Consider the following 17605-nt stretch of genomic DNA (forward strand, 5'->3'; position numbering starts at 1 on the left):
CTGTCTAACCCCGTCAGAATTTTAAACGTTTCTATGAGGTGCCCTCTCATTCTTCTGAACTCCAGTGAATACAAGCCCAGTTGATCCAGTCTTTCTTGATAGGTCAGTCCCGCCATCCCGGCAATCAGTCTGGTGAACCTTCGCTGCACTCCCTCAATAGCAAGAATGTCCTTCCTCATGTTAGGAGACCAAAACTGTACACAATACTCCAGGTGTGGCTTCCTCAAGGCCCTGTACAACTGTAGCAACACCTCCCTGCCCCTGTACTCAAATCCCCTCGCTATGAAGGCCAACATGCCATTTGCTTTCTTAACCGCCTGCGGCACCTGCATGCCAACCTTCAATGACTGATGTACCATGACACCCAGGTCTCGTTGCACCTCCCCTTTTCCTAATCTGTCACCATTCAGATAATCGTCTGTCTCTCTGTTTTTACCACCAAAGTGGATAACCTCATATTTATCCACATTATACTTCATCTGCCATGCATTTGCCCACTCACCTAACCTATCCAAGTCACTCTGCAGCCTCATAGCATCCTCCTCGCAGCTCACACTGCCACCCAACTTAGTGTCATCTGCAAATTTGGAGATACTACATTTAATCCCCTCGTCTAAATCATTAATGTACAATGTAAACCGCTGGGGCCCCAGCACAGAACCTTGCGGTACCCCACTAGTCACTGCCTGCCATTCTGAAAAGTCCCCATTTACTCCTACTCTTTGTGTCCTGTCTGACAACCAGTTCTCAATCCACGTCAGCACACTACCCCCAATCCCATGTGCTTTAACTTTGCACATTAATCTCTTGTGTGGGACCTTGTCGAAAGCCTTATGTAAGTCCAAATATACCACATCAACTGGTTCTCCCTTGTCCACTCGACTGGAAACATCCTCAAAAAATTCCAGAATATTTGTCAAACATGATTTCCCTTTCACAAATCCATGCTGACTTGGACCTATCATATCACCTCTTTCCAAATGCACTGCTATGACATCCTTAATAATTGATTCCATCATTTTACCCACTACCGATGTCAGGCTGACCGGTCTATAATTCCCTGTTTTCTCTCTCCCTCATTTTTAAAAAAGTGGGGTTACATTGGCTACCCTCCACTCCATAGGAACTGATCCAGAGTCTATGGAATGCTGGAAAATGACTGTCAATGCATCCGCTATTTCCAAGGCCACCTCCTTAAATACTCTGGGATGCAGTCCATCAGGCCCTGGGGATTTATCGGCCTTCAATCCCATCAATTTCCCCAACACAATTTCCCGACTAATAAGGATTTCCCTCAGTTCCTCCTCCTTACTCGACCCTCCGAACCCTTTTATATCCGGAAGGTTGTTTGTGTCCTCCTCAGTGAATACCGAACCAAAGTACTTGTTCAATTGGTCCGCCATTTCTTTGTTCCCCGTTATGACTTCCCCTGATTCTGACTGCAGGGGACCTACGTTTGTCTTTACTAACCTTTTTCTCTTTACATATCTATAGAAACTTTTGCAATCCGTCTTAATGTTCCCTGCAAGCTTCTTCTCGTACTCCATTTTCCCTGCCCTAATCAAACCCTTTGTCCTTCTCTGCTGAGTTCTAAATTTCTCCCAGTCCCCGGGTTCGCTGCTATTTCTGGTCAATTTGTATGCCACTTCCTTGGCTTTAATACTATCCCTGATTTCCCTTGATAGCCACGGTTGAGCCACCTTCCCTTTTTTATTTTTACGCCAGACAGGAATGTACAATTGTTGTAGTTCATCCATGCGGTCTCTAAATCTCTGCCATTGCCCATCCACAGTCAACCCCTTCAGTATCATTCGCCAATCTATCCTAGCCAATTCACGCCTCATACCTTCAAAGTTAGCCTTCTTTAAGTTCTGGACCATGGTCTCTGAATTAACTGTTTCATTCTCCATCCTAATGCAGAATTCCACCATATTATGGTCACTCTTCCCCAAGGGGCCTCGCACAACGAGATTGCTAATTAATCCTCTCTCATTACACAACACCCAGTCTAAGATGGCCTCCCCCCTAGTTGGTTCCTCGACATATTGGTCTAAAAAACCATCCCTTATGCACTACAGGAAATCCTCCTCCACCGTATTGCTTCCAGTTTGGTTAACCCAATCTATGTGCATATTAAAATCACCCATTATAACTGCTGCACCTTTATTGCACGCACCCCTAATTTCATGTTTGATGCCCTCCCCAACATCACTACTACTGTTTGGAGGTCTGTACACAACTCCCACTAACGTTTTTTGCCCTTTGGTATTCTGCAGCTCTACCCACATAGATTCCACATCATCCAAGCTAATGTCCTTCCGAACTATTGCCTTAATTTGCTCCTTAACCAGCAATGCTACCCCACCTCCTTTTCCTTTTATTCTATCTTTCCTGAATGTTGAATACCCCTGGATGTTGAGTTCCCAGCCCTGATCATCCTATGCAACAGAGCCAGCCACGGTGCCATGAACTTGGCTGCTGCTGCCCTCCCCTGATGAGTCATCCCCCTCAACAGTGTCTGTTTTGCAGGGGGATGACCACAGGGGACTCCTGCACTACCTTCCTTGCACTGCTCTTCCTGTTGGTCTTCCATTCCCTATCTGGCTGTGGACCCTTTCCCTGCGGTACGACCAACTCGCTACACGTGATACTCACGTCATTCTCAGCATCGTGGATGCTCCAGAGTGAATCCACCCTCAGCTCCAACTCCGCAACGCGGACCGTCAGGAGCTGGAGGTGGATACACTTCCTGCACACATAGTCGACAGGGACACTGGAGTCATCCCTGAGTTCCCACATGGTACAGGAGGAGCATAACACCTTACCGAGCTCCCCTGCCATAACTTAACCCTTAGATACACTTAAATTGGCAACAACAATGTTAAAAGTTACTCACTGATATAGAAGAGAAAAAAGAAAAACTACTCACCAATCACCAGCCAATTACTTACCCTCTTGGCTGTGACGTCACCTTTTGATTTCTTTCTACTTCTTTTTTGCCTTCTCCCTGTAGCTGCACAAGTCACGCCTTTTATAGGCCTCTCCACGCACCTCCTCGACGCTGCTCCCGACTGCCGCCGACACTGGGCCCCGGACTCCCTGCTGTGCCTTTTATAGGCCTCACCAACGCACCTCCTCGACGCTGCTCCCGACTGCCGCCGACACTGGGCCCCGGACTCCCTGCTGTGCCTTTTATAGGCCGCTCCACGCACCTCCTCGACGCTGCTCCCGACTGCCGCCGACGCTGGGCCCCGGACTCCCTGCTGTGCCTTTTATAGGCCTCACCAACGGACCTCCTCGACGCTGCTCCCGACTGCCGCCGACGCTGGGCCCCGGACTCCCTGCTGTGCCTTTTATAGGCCTCACCAACGGACCTCCTCGACGCTGCTCCCGACTGCCGCCGACGCTGGGCCCCTGTTGGAGAGATACACGAATTGCCACTGTGGGTTATACCAGGCGACGGGTCAACGCTTCTTGGCAGAAGCTGGATGGGGAAGATTCGGTGGAAGTGGGAAGACATCAAAGCACTATCTTCAGTGGACGATGCTTCCTGCGCTCAAGTGTTGAGCAAGTTCCCATCCCTATTTGAACCAGGCATCGGCAACTTCACAAGCGCCAAAGTGCAGATCCACTTGGTCCCCATCTTACCCTCTTGGCTGTGACGTCACCTTTTGATTTCTTTCTACTTCTTTTTTGCCTTCTCCCTGTAGCTGCACAAGTCACGCCTTTTATAGGCCTCTCCACGCATCACAAGGCTCGAGCGGTCCCTTACATGAAGAGGGAGAAAGTGGAGATCGAATTGAACAGACTTCAACATGAGGGAATCATATCACCAGTCAAATTCAACGAGCGGGCCAGCCCGATTGTTCCGATACTTAAGAGCGATGGCACGGTCAGAATATGCGGCAACTACAAGGTAACGATCAACCGAGTTTCATTACAGGACCAGTACCCGCTACCCAAAGCCAATGATCTTTGCGACATTAGCAGGGAGAAAGGCATTCACCAAGCTGGATCTAACCTCCGCTTACATGACCCAGGAGCTGGCTGAGTCGTCGAAAAGAATTAACGTGCATTAACACACGCAAGGGACTGTTTTTGTATCACAGGTGCCCGTTCGGGATCCGCTCGGCTGCAGCCATCTTCCAAAGGAACGTGGAGAGTCTGTTGAAATCGGTTCCACGCACCGTTGTATTTCAGGATGACATCCTAATCACTGGTCGCAACAACACCGAACACCGATAGAACCTGCAAGAGGTTTTAAGTCAACTAAACAGAGTCGGACTCCGACTGAAACGATTCGTGTGTCTTCCTGGCGCCAGAGGTAGAATTCCTGGGGAGGAAGATTGCAGCAGACGGCATCAGGCCCACAGACTCGAAGACAGAGGCCATCAAGAATGTACCCAGACCACATAATGTAATGGAGCTGCGTTCGTTCCTGGGACTCTTCGACTATTTCGGTAACTTTCTTCCAGGGTTGAGCACCTTGCTCGAACCGTTGCACAAGTTGCTACGCAAGGGAGACGACTGGGTTTGAGGTCAAAATCAAGAGGCCGCCTTCAAAAAGGCCAGAAACTTGCTGTGTTCGAACAAGTTGCTTATATTGTATGACCCAGGCAAACGTCTAGTTTTAGCATGTGATGCGTCGACGTACGGTGTCGGGTGTGTTTTACAGCAATCAAATGTAGTGGGCAAACTCCAACCGGTTGCATATGCATCTAGAAGTCTATCCAAGGCCGAAAGAGCCTCCAGAATGGTCGAGAAGGAGGCTTTGGACTGTGTCTATGGGGTAAAAAAAATGCACCAGTATTTGTTCGGACTCAGGTTCGAGTTAGAAACTGACCACAAGCCCCTAATCTCACTATTTTTGGAAAGCAAAGGCATAAACACTAATGCTTGGTCGCGAATCCAAAGATGGGCACTAACACTATCTGCCTACGATTATACGATCCGCCACAGGCCAGGCACTGAGAACTGCGCCAATGCCCTCAGCCGGCTACTGTTGCCCACACCAGGGTGGAAATGGCGCAGCCCACAGACTTGTGCCTGGTCATGGACGTCTTCGAAAAGGAAGGGTCACCTGTAATGGTCCGCCAGATCAGGACCTGGACCAACCAGGACCCCGTGTTATCTCTTGTAAAAAGTTGCATCCTCAATGGGGGCTGGTCAGTGGTCCCAAGAGAAATGCAAGACGAGATAAAGCTGTTTCACCATCGTAAAGACGAAATGTCCATCCAATCGGATTGCCTCTTATGTGGCAACCGTGTCGTCCTGCCAAAAAAAAGACAGGGCAACCTTCATACATGACCTAAACAGGGCCCACCCAGGCATAGTCACGATGAAGGCTATCGCCAGGTTCCACGTCTGGTGACCCGGCATTGACTCGGACTTGGAGTCGTGCGTGCGCTAGTGTAACACTTGCTCACGATTCAGCAATGCCCCAAGGGAGACTCCACTTAGTCTGTAGTCCTGGCCCTCAAAACTATGGTCCAGGATCCATGTAGATTATGCGGGCCCCTTTCTAGGAAAAATTTTCTTCGTTGTAGTGACGCCTACTCTAAGTGGATTGAATGTGTAATAATGACAACCAGCATGTCACCGCCACCATTGAAAGTCTCAGGGCCATGTTCGCCACCCATGGCTTGCGTGACATTCTGGTCAGCGACAATGGTCCATGTTTCACCAGCTTGGAATTCAATGAATTCATGACTCGCAATGGCATCAAACATGTCAGGTCTGCCCCGTTCAAGCCCGCATCCAATGGCCAAGCAAAGCGGGCAGTCCAAACCATAAAACAGAGTTTGAAAGGCGTCACAGAAGGCTCCTTACAAACCCGCCTGTCCCGGGCGCTGATCAATTACAGGACACGACCCCACTCGCTTCCCGGGGTCCCCCCTGCGGAGTTACTAATGAAACATGCACTCAAAACCAGGTTCTTCTTAGTCCACCCTGACCTCAACGATCAGGTGGAAACCAGGCGTTATCGGCAAGACATGTACCATGATCGCGTGGCTTATCACATGACATCACTGTAAATGACCGTGTTTGTGCTGAATCACAGTCATGGTCCCAAATGGGTCGCTGGCATTGTTTCCGCAAGGAGGGGAATAGAGTGTTTGGTGTCAAACTGCTTAATGCACTAACGTGCAGAAAACATTTAGACCAGACCAAATTGTGATTTACAGGTAACTAGGAACTACTGGGAGAGGACCTTACCTTCAGCGATCCACCTACACACACCCAATCAGCAACAGACCTAGCTGCCAACCATGAGGATGATCCCACCATCTTGGACAGCCCAGTCAGACCAACAGCACTGCAAGACAGCAGTGGCCCGACCAACTCACCCATGCCAGAAGTGACACTCAGACGATCAACCAGGGAGTGCAGAGTTCTGGATTGCCTCAACCTGTAACTAACTCGAATCAAAGACTTTGGGGGGGAATGTGGTCATATATGTATACTCTGTATATACTATGCTGGTACCACTAGAGGGTGCAACTGTGGGAGGCCCAGGCAGCAGCTATATAAAAGGCTGGTCACCACATTGCTGCCTCATTCTGGGCTACAAAGAGACTAAGGTCTCAGCAGTTCAAGCACAGCACAAGGCCTCATGGAGTTGTTCTACAGACAAGAAGAGACATATTAAAACCAAGCAGCAAGCAAAACTCATACGCCACCAGCTATAAACCAGTGACAGCTATGAACATGCATTCTGTGATGTTCACAAAAGAGTATAGAATAGAACAACAAATAAGTCTTTTTGTTTAATTGTGCAGTTCATTTAATTTTGATACAAGGAGAATATCACTTGTACGGATCATCTGGAGTCCAGGAAAGGGCTGAAGTCTTTTTCTAGTCCTCTGGATTTGGGCATGGTGCCGGAGGATTGGAGGACTGCTAATGTAGTAACCTTGTTTAAGAAGGAAGAAAGGGATAGGCCGAGTAATTACAGGCCTGTGAGCCTAACCTCAGTGGTGGGAAAATTATTGGAAAAAATCCATAAAGACAGGATAAATCTACATTTGGAAAGGCAGGGATTAATTAGGGACAGTCAGCACGGATGATCGTTAAGGGATGATCGTGCTTGACTAACTTGATTGAATTTTTTGAGGAGGTAACCAAGAGAGTCGATGAGCGTATGCATATGGACTTTAGCAAAGCTTTTGATAAGGTCCCACATGAGGGTGCAACTGTGGGAAGCCCAGGCAGCAGCTATATAAAAGGCTAGTCACCACATTGCTGCCTCATTCTGGGCTACAAAGAGACTAGGGGCTCAGCAGTTCAAGCACAGCACAAGGCCTCATGGAGTTGTTCTACAGACAAGTAGGTTACAGACAAAGAGGCTAAAGCCCATGGGATACAAGGCAAAGTGGCAAGTTGGATCCAAAACTGGCTTGGAGGTAGGAAGCAAAGGGCGATGGTTGATGGATGTTTTTGTGACTGGAAGGATGTTTCCAGTGGGATTCCACATGGCTCAGTACTTTGCTTTTTGTGGTATATATCAGCGATTTAGATTTGAATATAGGGAGTATGATTAAGAAGTTTGCAGACAACACTAAAATTGGTTGTGTGGTTGATAATGAAGAAGAAAGTCATGGGCTGCAGGAGGATATCAATCTACTGGTCAGGTGGGCAGAGCAGTGGCAAATGGAATTTAATTCAGAGAAGTGTGAGGTGATGCACTTTGGGAGGGCTAATAAGGAAAGGTTATATACATTAAGCGGTAGGCCACTTAAAAGTTTAGATGAACAAAGGGACCTTAGGGTGTTTGTCCACAGATTTCTGAAAGTAGCAGGTGGATAAGGTGGTTAAGAAGGCATACGGAATGCTTGCCTTTATTGGTCGAGGCATAGAATATAAGAGCAGGGAGATTATGCTTAAATTGTATAATAGTTTGGTTAGGCCACTGCTGGAGTACTGCATGCAGTTCTGGACGCCATATTATAGGAAGGACGTGATTACACTAGAGAGGGTGCAGAGGAAATTTACTAGGATTCTGCCTGGAATGGACAATCTTAGTTATGAGGACAGATTGAATAGGCTGGGCTTGTTCTCATTGGTACAGAGGAGGTTGAGAGGAGACCTCATTGAGGTGTACAAAATATTGAGGGGCCTGGACATAGTGGTTAGTATGGGCCTATTTCTATTGATGGAGGGGTCTATTACGAGCGGGCATAGGTGGTGGAAGGTTTAGATTTTACGCAGAGGGTTGTGGGGATCTGGAACTCTCTGCCTGGAAGAGTGGTGGATGTAGAAACTCTCACCACTTTTAAGAGATGGTTGGATGGGCACTTAACATAGAAACATAGAAAATAGGTGCAGGAGTAGGCCATTCAGCCCTTCTAGGCTGCACCGCTATTCAATGAGTTCATGGACCTAGAGCTGGTAATTGGGATTAGACTGGATGACCTTTTGTTGACCGGCACAGATATAATGGTAAGTACTGCAGGGAATCGAATACGGCCAGGGTGATCTCCTGGAATAGTTTCGATCGCCTGGATGGGTCGGAGAGGAATGTTCCCAGATTTTTTCCTCCCTAAATTGGCCTGGGTTTTTATCTGGTTTTTGCCTCTCCCAGGAGATCACATGGCATCGATTGGGGTGGAGTGTAGAATGTTTCAGTATAAGGGGTGTCGCAGTTGTGTGAGGCAGACTGGTTGGGCTGGTTACTCTTTGACTTTCCGTTATTGTTCATAGGTTTATATGTAACCTTCAGGGCTGCTGACCAAGGCCGTGTGGCTCTTTGTCGTCTAGCGTGGACATGAAGGGCCGAAATGGCCTCCTTCTGCACTGTAAATTTCTATGTCTAACAGAACAGACATAAATTCACCCGGGATAGAGAACTGGTTGGCAGACAGGCAGCAGAGAGTCGGGATAAACGGGTCCTTTTCAGAATGGCAGGCAGTGACTTGTGGAGTGCCGCAAGGCTCAATGCTGGGACTCCAGCTCTTTACAATATACATTAACGTTTTAGATGAAGGAATTGAGTGTAATATCTCCAAGTTTGCGGATGACACTAAACTGGGTGGCGTGTGAGCTGTGAGGAGGACGCTAACAGGCTGCAGGGTGACTAGGACAGGTTAGGTGAGTGGGTAAATGCATGGCAGATGCAGTATAATGTGGATAAGTGTGAGGTTATCCACTTTGGGGGCAAAAACACGAAGGCAGAATATTATCTGAATGGCGGCAGATTCGGAAAAGGGGAGATGCAACGAGACCTGGGTGTCATGGTTCATCAGTCACTGAAAGTGGGCATGCAGGTACAGCAGGCGGTGAAGAAGGCAAATGGTATGTTGGCCTTCACAGCTAGGGGATTTGAGTATAGGAGCAGGAAGGTCTTACTGCAGTTGTACAAGGCCTTAGTGAGGCCTCACTTGGAATATTGTGTTCAGTTTTGGTCTCCTAATCTGAGGAAGGACGTTTTTGCTATTGAGGGAGTGCAGCGAAGGTTTACCAGACCGGCCATTCCAGGGATGGCCGGACTGTCATATGAGGAGAGACTGGATCAACTGGGCCTTTATTCACTGGAGTTTAGAAGGATGAGAGGGGATCTCATAGAAACGTATAAGATTCTGACGGTACTGGACAGGTAAGATGCGGGAAGAATGTTCACGATGTTGGGGAAGTCCAGAACCAGGGGACATAGTCTTAGGATAAGGGGTAGTCCATTTAGGACTGAGATGAGGAGAAATTTTTTCACTCAGAGAGTTGTTAACCTGTGGAATTCCCTGCCGCAGAGAGTTGTTGATGCCAGTTCATTGGATATATTCAAGAGGGAGTTGGATATGGCCCTTACGGCTAAGGGGATCAAGGGGTATGGAGAGAAAGCAGGAAAGGAGTACTGAGGGAATGATCAGCCATGATCTCATTGAATGGCAGTGCAGGCTCAAAGGGCCAAATGGCCTACTCCTGCACTTATTTTCTATGTTTCTATGACCCGGATATGCCAGATCCTGGCTCTGGGGCCCAGTTGCCAGTGTGACCTTTTTAGGATGGAAGTTCTGCCCACCTCTATTGACATAAGTGGGATGGGGGCTCCCTAAAATTTTAACAAAGAAGCAAACATCTGAAATTCCATCGGAGTTCTCTATTGGATCATAGAAACATAGAAAATAGGTGCAGGATTAGGCCATTCGGCCCTTCGAGCCTGTACCACCATTCAATGAGTTCATGGCTGAACATGCAACTTCAGTACCCCATTCCTGCTTTCTCGCCATACCCCTTGATCCCCCTAGTAGTAAGGACCATATCTAACTCCTTTTTGAATATATTTAGTGAATTGGCCTCAACAACTTTCTGTGGTAGAGAATTCCACAGGTTCACCACTCTCTGGGTGAAGAAGTTTCTCCTCATCTCAGTCCTAAATGGCTTACCCCTTATCCTTAGACTGTGACCCCTGGTTCTGGGCTTCCCCAACACTGGGAACATTCTTCCTGCATCTAACCTGTCTAAACCCGTCAGAATTTTAAATGTTTCTATGAGATCCCCTCTCATTCTTCTGAACTCCAGTGAATATAAGCCCAGTTGATCCAGTCTTTCTTGATATGTCAGTCCCGCCGTCCCGGGAATCAGTCTGGTGAACCTTCGCTGCACTCCCTCAATAGCAAGAATGTCCTTCCTCATGTTAGGAGATCAAAACTGTACACAATACTCCAGGTGTGGCCTCACCAAGGCCCTGTACAACTGTAGTAACACCTCCCTGCCCCTGTGCTCAAATCCCCTCGCTATGAAGGCCAACATGCCATTTGCTTTCTTAACCGCCTGCTGTACCTGCATGCCAACCTTCAATGACTGATGTACCATGACACCCAGATCTCATTGCACCTCCCCTTTTCCTAATCTGTCATCATTCAGATAATCGTCTGTCTCTCTGTTTTTACCACCAAAGTGGATAACCTCACATTTATCCACATTATACTCAATATATAAAACGCAAGATTTACATTTTCTAAAATGATGTTGTGTTTATAAGATTCTAGTTACCTGTACTAGATGAAGCAATCTCTTCAACAACTCCAAGAACAAAATATTTTGTATATCAATTGGTACAAAAACATCTTTGTAGTATATTCATAGATACGAGTAACATATTACCTTGCAGTGTTAGCTGTTTTGATATTTTGGGCATAATGTCAATGCCATTTTTCAACCAGTTGATGAAGGGATTTGGAATGCCTTCAGCATGACACCTGAGACTGGCAGTCACTCCTGGTTCACGAGCCTGGCTTTCTGGATACACCCTCATAACCGGAGGAACTGCATGTGAAGTAGAAAAATAACAAGTCAGTGCATTACAGAGATTCTAAAACAGCATTAAGATAATTATTGCAACCTTCCTCAAAGATGGGCGTATTCTGGTGAAAATGCCATGCACAGGATGATCAAACAATTCCGGAAGAACACTTTGGCCATGACTTGCGTAATTTGGTACCTACTGACATACAGGTTAATAAGATATCAGGTTTATTAGACATGGTCCACATTGGGTACAGAGTTATGGTTTGTTAAGGCTGAAATTGCCCCTGTTTAAAGCCCCGTTAGCGCCTCAGGTGATCGCTAACGGAGTGCAATATCATTTTGCCCGAGGAGCACCTCAGAGGAAATTGTCCCGGAGGTTTGGGGGGCGCAAACCCGGCAATGACCTCATCAGTGTGCACGCCGTCACCTCACCATCCCATGTCAACCCCTTTGCACCCCGCAGGGGAAAGCGCCCCGCGGGCTGCAAGGCTGGCATCGGTGGATGTCAACGCCAGCTTGCCGATGGACATCCACTGCTGGGGCATCCCGTAAAAGGCCTTTATTGCCCCAGGCTGCCATTTTATTTTGTTGGCTGACTCTTGGGTCGGCCCGACAATGATGGCCCTCACGTCGACCAGGCTGCCATCATGCAGCCTGGCACTCCATTTTGGGTGACGGGCCGCTGGCCCGGTCGATCGCGTCCCTGATGGCCCAGTGGCGGCCACCAAAGGGCCTGCAGAATGCGCAGCAGCCTTCCCCTTTAAGTGAATGGGAGGGATGTTGTAGCACGTCAGTGCTACGCAGATGTTCCACTTCGTTTCAGGGGCGCATGGCCCAATTTTACATCAGGGGTGGGACTTCCAGGCCGGTCGCAGGAAGTCCCCGCCCCAGAAGGGGCGCGGGGCAATTTCGGCCCCGTTGTGTTTGTCTTTTTGAAATTTCTTGTAAAATTAAAGCAATTAGAAGATGGGCAATTGCAATCAGTGATTAGTTGAGATTTACACATTCTTTATGTAGTAAGGGCAAATATGTCCATGAATTGACATGTGTTTCTAACAACCTCCAGCTGTAAATTTGACAGTAGTTCGGCACAACACCTGGAGAAATGGCATCAATGGCCATTTTTAGCCATTTACGCTATTTTTCCGGGAGATCTGCTAGAAAACCGCTGTGGAAATTGCAGGTCTAGGTTTGGATAACTGTGTAGAGTAAATGTTTTGCTTTGTGTTCACTGTTTTGTGTTCACTGGGAAATCGCAAGGTGCAGGCCACAAATTCCTGGCACACGAGGATTGTGCTAACAGAAAATTTGCCTTATTTACCCGTATTTACTTGAGGATTTTATGTCCTTTACACTTAAATTTCATATTTTGTTTCAGATGCAAAACAATCTTTAAAGAAAAGAGAAATAAAGCCTGTTGGCTTTTCTAAATTTGGGGAGCAGAGAAGCCTGTAATTGACCTCAGAATGTCCTTATTTATGGCAATTAGACCTTATGGCTTTACAGGGATATAATTCCACTGTAGCAACAAAATAATACATTGTGCAATATATATGATAAATGGACCTAGCATTATAAAATAGCTTTCCCAACAAATGACAGCCTGTTCTCCAAATTACTGTCAACAATGCACGGGACGTTTGTGAGTACTTAAGTAAATGTTTCCAATCTGCCCCATCATTTTCCCATCTCCTCTTCCTCTTTCCCTCTTTCTCGATTCCTAACGAACACCTTATCTCGTCTTGCCCTTACATATTTTACCTTGTTGATCACAGGTTCTTTTGATTTCTACTTATTCCGTTCTCAATGAATCACTATAACAATTACAACTCCAATGTTTGAAAACAGTACTACAATTCTAAGGTGAGTCCGGACCGGGGTCAAGCAGGGCTGCGTCATTACCCCAACCCTCTTCTCAATCTTCCTCGCTGCCATGCTCCACCTCACAGTTGATAAGCTCCCCGCTGGAGTGGAGCTAAACTATAGTACCAGTGGGAAGCTGTTCAACCTTCGCCGTCTCCAGGCTAGGTCCAAGACCACTCCAACTTCTGTCGTCGAGATGACGCCTGCATCTGTGCGCACACAGAGGCTGAACTCCAGGACATAGTCAATGTAATTACCGAGGCGTATGAAAGCATGAGCCTTACGCTAAACATTAGTAAGACAAAGGTCCTACACCAGCCTGTCCTTGCCGCACAGCATTGCCCCCAAACATCAAGATCCACTGCGTGGCCCTGGACAACCTGGACGACATCCCCTATCTCGGGAGCCTCCTATCAACAGGAGCAGGCATTGATGATGAGATCCAACACCGCCTCCAGTGCGGTAGTGCAGCCTTCGGCCTCCTGAGAAAAAGAGTGTTTGAAGATCAGTCCCTCAAAACTGTCACCAAAATCATAGTCTAGAAGGCCGTAGTAATACCCGCCCTCCTGTATGGCTCAGAGATGTGGACCCATGTACAGTAGACACCTCAAGTCGCTGGAGAAATACCACCAGCGATGTCTCCGCAAGATCCTGCAAATCCCCTGGGAGGACAGACGCACAAACATTAGCGTCCTCATCCAGGCCAACATCCCCAGCATTGAAGCACTGACCACACTTGATCAGCTCCGCTGGGCAGGTCACATAGTTCGCATGCCAGACATGAGACTCCCAAAGCAAGCGCTCTACTCAGAACTCGCCCACAGCAAACGAGCCAAAGGTGGTGTTAGATCTCTTAATTTCCAATGAAATACGAACTCCGGTTGTAATTTTAATGTAACTTTATTCTGGCAGCAGCAACAAGCTTCTGGCTTTAAGCCAGGCCTTTGTCCTTCTGAGACCACATGGCCAAAATGGCTGTTTTTATACCTGGTTCAATTTACAGAAAAGAACTCGCCTTCTTTGGCTCAATTGATAGTCTTTTAACCTTTAATTGGTTCGCTACCCAAGGTCCGAAAATGTCAAGTTGATTGATGACCTAATGCAACATGCTGAGTTGCACGTAGCAGCTTTGACTTGGGGTTCTGTGAATTTTCACAGCCTGTCTGAATGCAGCCTGTTTGAATTCTCTATCAATCCCCCCTTTGATTCTTTCACAAACTGAATCATAAAACATCAGGTATCACTGATTAAACATTCGACAAAATAATTTCATACATGTTAATAGAGTTTCCTTCTAAAATTTGTTGATGTGTTTCGCCACATGTCCGGACTAGTAGCTTCCACACAAATTTACACCAACCCGAGTTCCATCGTGGCCACAATGCAAGTCTGGTTTTAGTAGGTTAATTAATCTTATTCCAAATTAATCCAAATTAATATCTTAATTCAACCAGTAAACAACCTTCCCTTAAGCATAACATAGCCCTGTGCCACGTACAGACGGTCTGCTGGGACCTGCAAGGTGTCTCACCTGCGGGACAGCAGCTACAGCCGCCTGGTCGCAACAACATTTAATCAACATAAAGGAACAATATAAAAGTAAAATAATTACAACGAATACAATCAAACCTTCCACCAATGAAGTTCCTATTGAACCTAGCCATTCAGTGGCTCCGCTCCACAAAGTGACTGATGGGGGTTGCTTATGTTTTTCTACCTCCTTTTGGATATGCTCCGCTAAGTGGGTAATTTCTTCGGAGCTATCTGGGATATACGTGTAACACTCAGTTCCGAGTTAGGCGCAAGTACCTCCCTTTTCAGCCAGGATGTAGTCAAGGGCCAGTCTATTCTGTAGGGCTACTGTGCGGATTGCTACCATTTCTGCATTGATTTTAACTAGGGCCTCTGAGGTATCATTGGCTACCCGTTCCACAACGGATGCCATGTTAATGGATTCCCTTACCAGTCTGGCGGTCCCATACCTGGGGATCAGAATGGCAAAGCACCTCTCTGTTTCTGTGATAGCTCTCTTAGGCCCGGTGTAAATGTTCCAACAGTGACTTTATATGATACATATAAGGCACAATGTAGGCTAAATAGCAGGATCCCGTCCAATTCTGGGGCAGCCAAGGGTAGGCCAATAGGTGCCATTATAGGCAATGAATGTTAGCTGTTTCTTTGTCAGCAACACTCCGGGGCCTGTCCAGGCTGTTCCATCTGTTTTATTCAGAATCCCCGTTACGTTCAAAATTCCCACATCGGCCCAGTTTGGACGGTTCCGTGGCTTGATTATATTATAATTCCGGGAGCAGTTAATATACCCCATATTTTGGCCTCCTTTGATGTTTCTAATCAGACGGACTGATTCCCCCGGTCTTCCTATTCCCGTTGTATTAGTGATAACAAAAAATGGGGGCCGTTTGGAATTATTGTAGCACGGTTGGTATCCCCCTTCAAAGATAGTCAGATTGTAACCTGCTGACTTCCATTTACGTGCTCAGTTTTCCGTATCCTGAAATGCCTTGCCTGTTTTGTTTTGATGAATTATCCACTCAGCCATTTCCGAGATATTCAAGGGAACTGGCCTCAAGGGAATCCCTCCCTTTGAGTGAATAGGAATATGCGCACAAACCCAACAACTAGAAATGTTACCTTGTTTGGCATAAATGTATGACATATATAAAAAGGTATTTACATGTAATTCCCTTGGTACTCTACTATTTCCCTTTGGTACAGAGGGTCAGCTAGTAAAAAGTAGGCAAATGCCTAGAATACCTACAGTCAGTAATACAGTAAATTTATACATTTTGGCAAAAAGTAATTGTCCTTATTAGATTTCAGCTTCGGTTATGGGTGCTCGTTTAACGTGTGAAGCGTGGATCCAGGCTTTCTTTCCTTGGACTTTAACAGCTGCCTGGGTGGTCAATAACACTTGATAAGGTCCCTCCCACTTGGCACCCAAAGGTTCTTTATGCAACTTTTTCACATACACCCAGAGTCCCGGGATAATGTTGTATCCTCCTTCGGGTGGATTACCCCAAGCAGACGATACCTGTCGGGAAACAGAACTGTTATGTTCTGACAGTATGATAACAAAGTGTCACTCATTAAGTGAACATCAGCTTTCCTTGAATCAATAGTTCCTGGCAGCGACATGGGTCTTCCTGTTATAATTTCAAATGGGCTTAGACCTGTAGTTCTGTTCAGGGTTACCCTAATGCTACATAGCACTATTGGTAGTGCCTGGGGCCATGATGTTCCTTCTTGGTGATATTTGGCAAGCCGTTGTTTCAGAGTTCGATTCATTCGTTCTACTTGTCCTGATGATTGTGGATGATAAGGACAGTGTAAATCCCACGTAATGTTCCATAACCTACAGACTTCTTGGCAGACAGCACCTGTGAAGTGTGTTCCCTGATCTGAGTCAATGCTACTCGGGACTTCCCATCGGGGAATGTAATCCTTACACAAGACATTTGCAGTGTGATTGGCTGTGGCTCTTTTAGTTGGGACAGCTTCTACCCATCTAGAGATTCTGTCGACCATGACAAGAATGTTAGTGTATCCTTGGCATGAAGGAAGAAATATATAATCAACCTGCAGATGCTGGAATGGTCCGACAGGGGCAGGGGGCCTCAGTTGGGGCATTACCGTGATGGGTCCAGAATTATTTTTCTGGCAGATCACACAGCAGTCTGCTACCAGCTGGGCATGTTTTTTAAATCCCCGACCCCACCAGCTTTTCTGGAACTGTGCCGTCATCTGTTGTGAGGCCAAGTGTCCCCACGAGTGGATCTGTTGGGCTAAAAAAGGCATAAGCGCTTGTGGCGTGACTGGCTTGTTGGTAACTCTTTGTCTCCAGACACCATCTTCACATCGCTTAATTCCTGCCTCAATCCATGTCCATTTTTCCTCTCGGGAGCACTCGCCTTGCATTGTTTGAAGGTCTCGTGTCAGAGTCCTGAGTGCTTTCAATCTGTACATCTGTGTTGGTTCTTCTGGGGGAACGCCCTGTGAGGCGGCATCTTTAGCTGCCTGGTTGGCTAGGGCATTTCCCTGTGCTTCCGCGGTATTTTCCTTGGTATGGGCCTTACACTTCAGGATGGACACTTCCTGAGGTAACTGTATGGCCTCTAGTAAGTCTCGGACTTCTTTTCCATTTCGGATAGGTGTACCGGCAGCAGTGAGGAATCCTCTTTTCCGCCATAACAGACCAAAGTCGTGAGCGACTCCAAAAGCATAACGCGAATCTGTGTAGACATTAGCTGTCTGTCCTTCTGCTATTCAACAGGCTTCTGACAGGGCCCGTAACTCGGCCTGTTGTGCTGACGTTCCTGAGGGTAAACATCCTTTTGCCACTACCTCATATAAGGTTGTAACTGCCCATCCTACTTTTCTGGTACCACTGTCAACAATGGAGGAACCATCTGTAAACAGGATGAGGTCTGGGTTCTGCAGAGGCTCCTCTGCTGCTAAGGTTGCTTCTTCTGTTTCTTTTAAA

The 17605-nt window shown here is 47.0% G+C and overlaps 1 protein-coding gene across 5 annotated transcripts in view; it reads right to left on the reverse strand.

The window, feature by feature from the left end:
* fstl5 (follistatin-like 5) overlaps positions 1–17605 on the reverse strand; it is a 1328880-nt gene that overhangs the window by 376504 nt on the left and 934771 nt on the right. For all 5 annotated transcript variants that reach the window (XM_070871636.1, XM_070871638.1, XM_070871637.1 and 2 more), the window contains one exon: positions 11098–11259. In XM_070871636.1, the coding sequence (XP_070727737.1) occupies positions 11098–11259 (162 nt within the window). The remainder of the gene's footprint in view (positions 1–11097; positions 11260–17605) is intronic.

The sequence above is a fragment of the Pristiophorus japonicus genome, chromosome 2 (genome assembly GCF_044704955.1).
Source record: "Pristiophorus japonicus isolate sPriJap1 chromosome 2, sPriJap1.hap1, whole genome shotgun sequence".
NCBI lineage: Eukaryota > Metazoa > Chordata > Chondrichthyes > Pristiophoridae > Pristiophorus > Pristiophorus japonicus.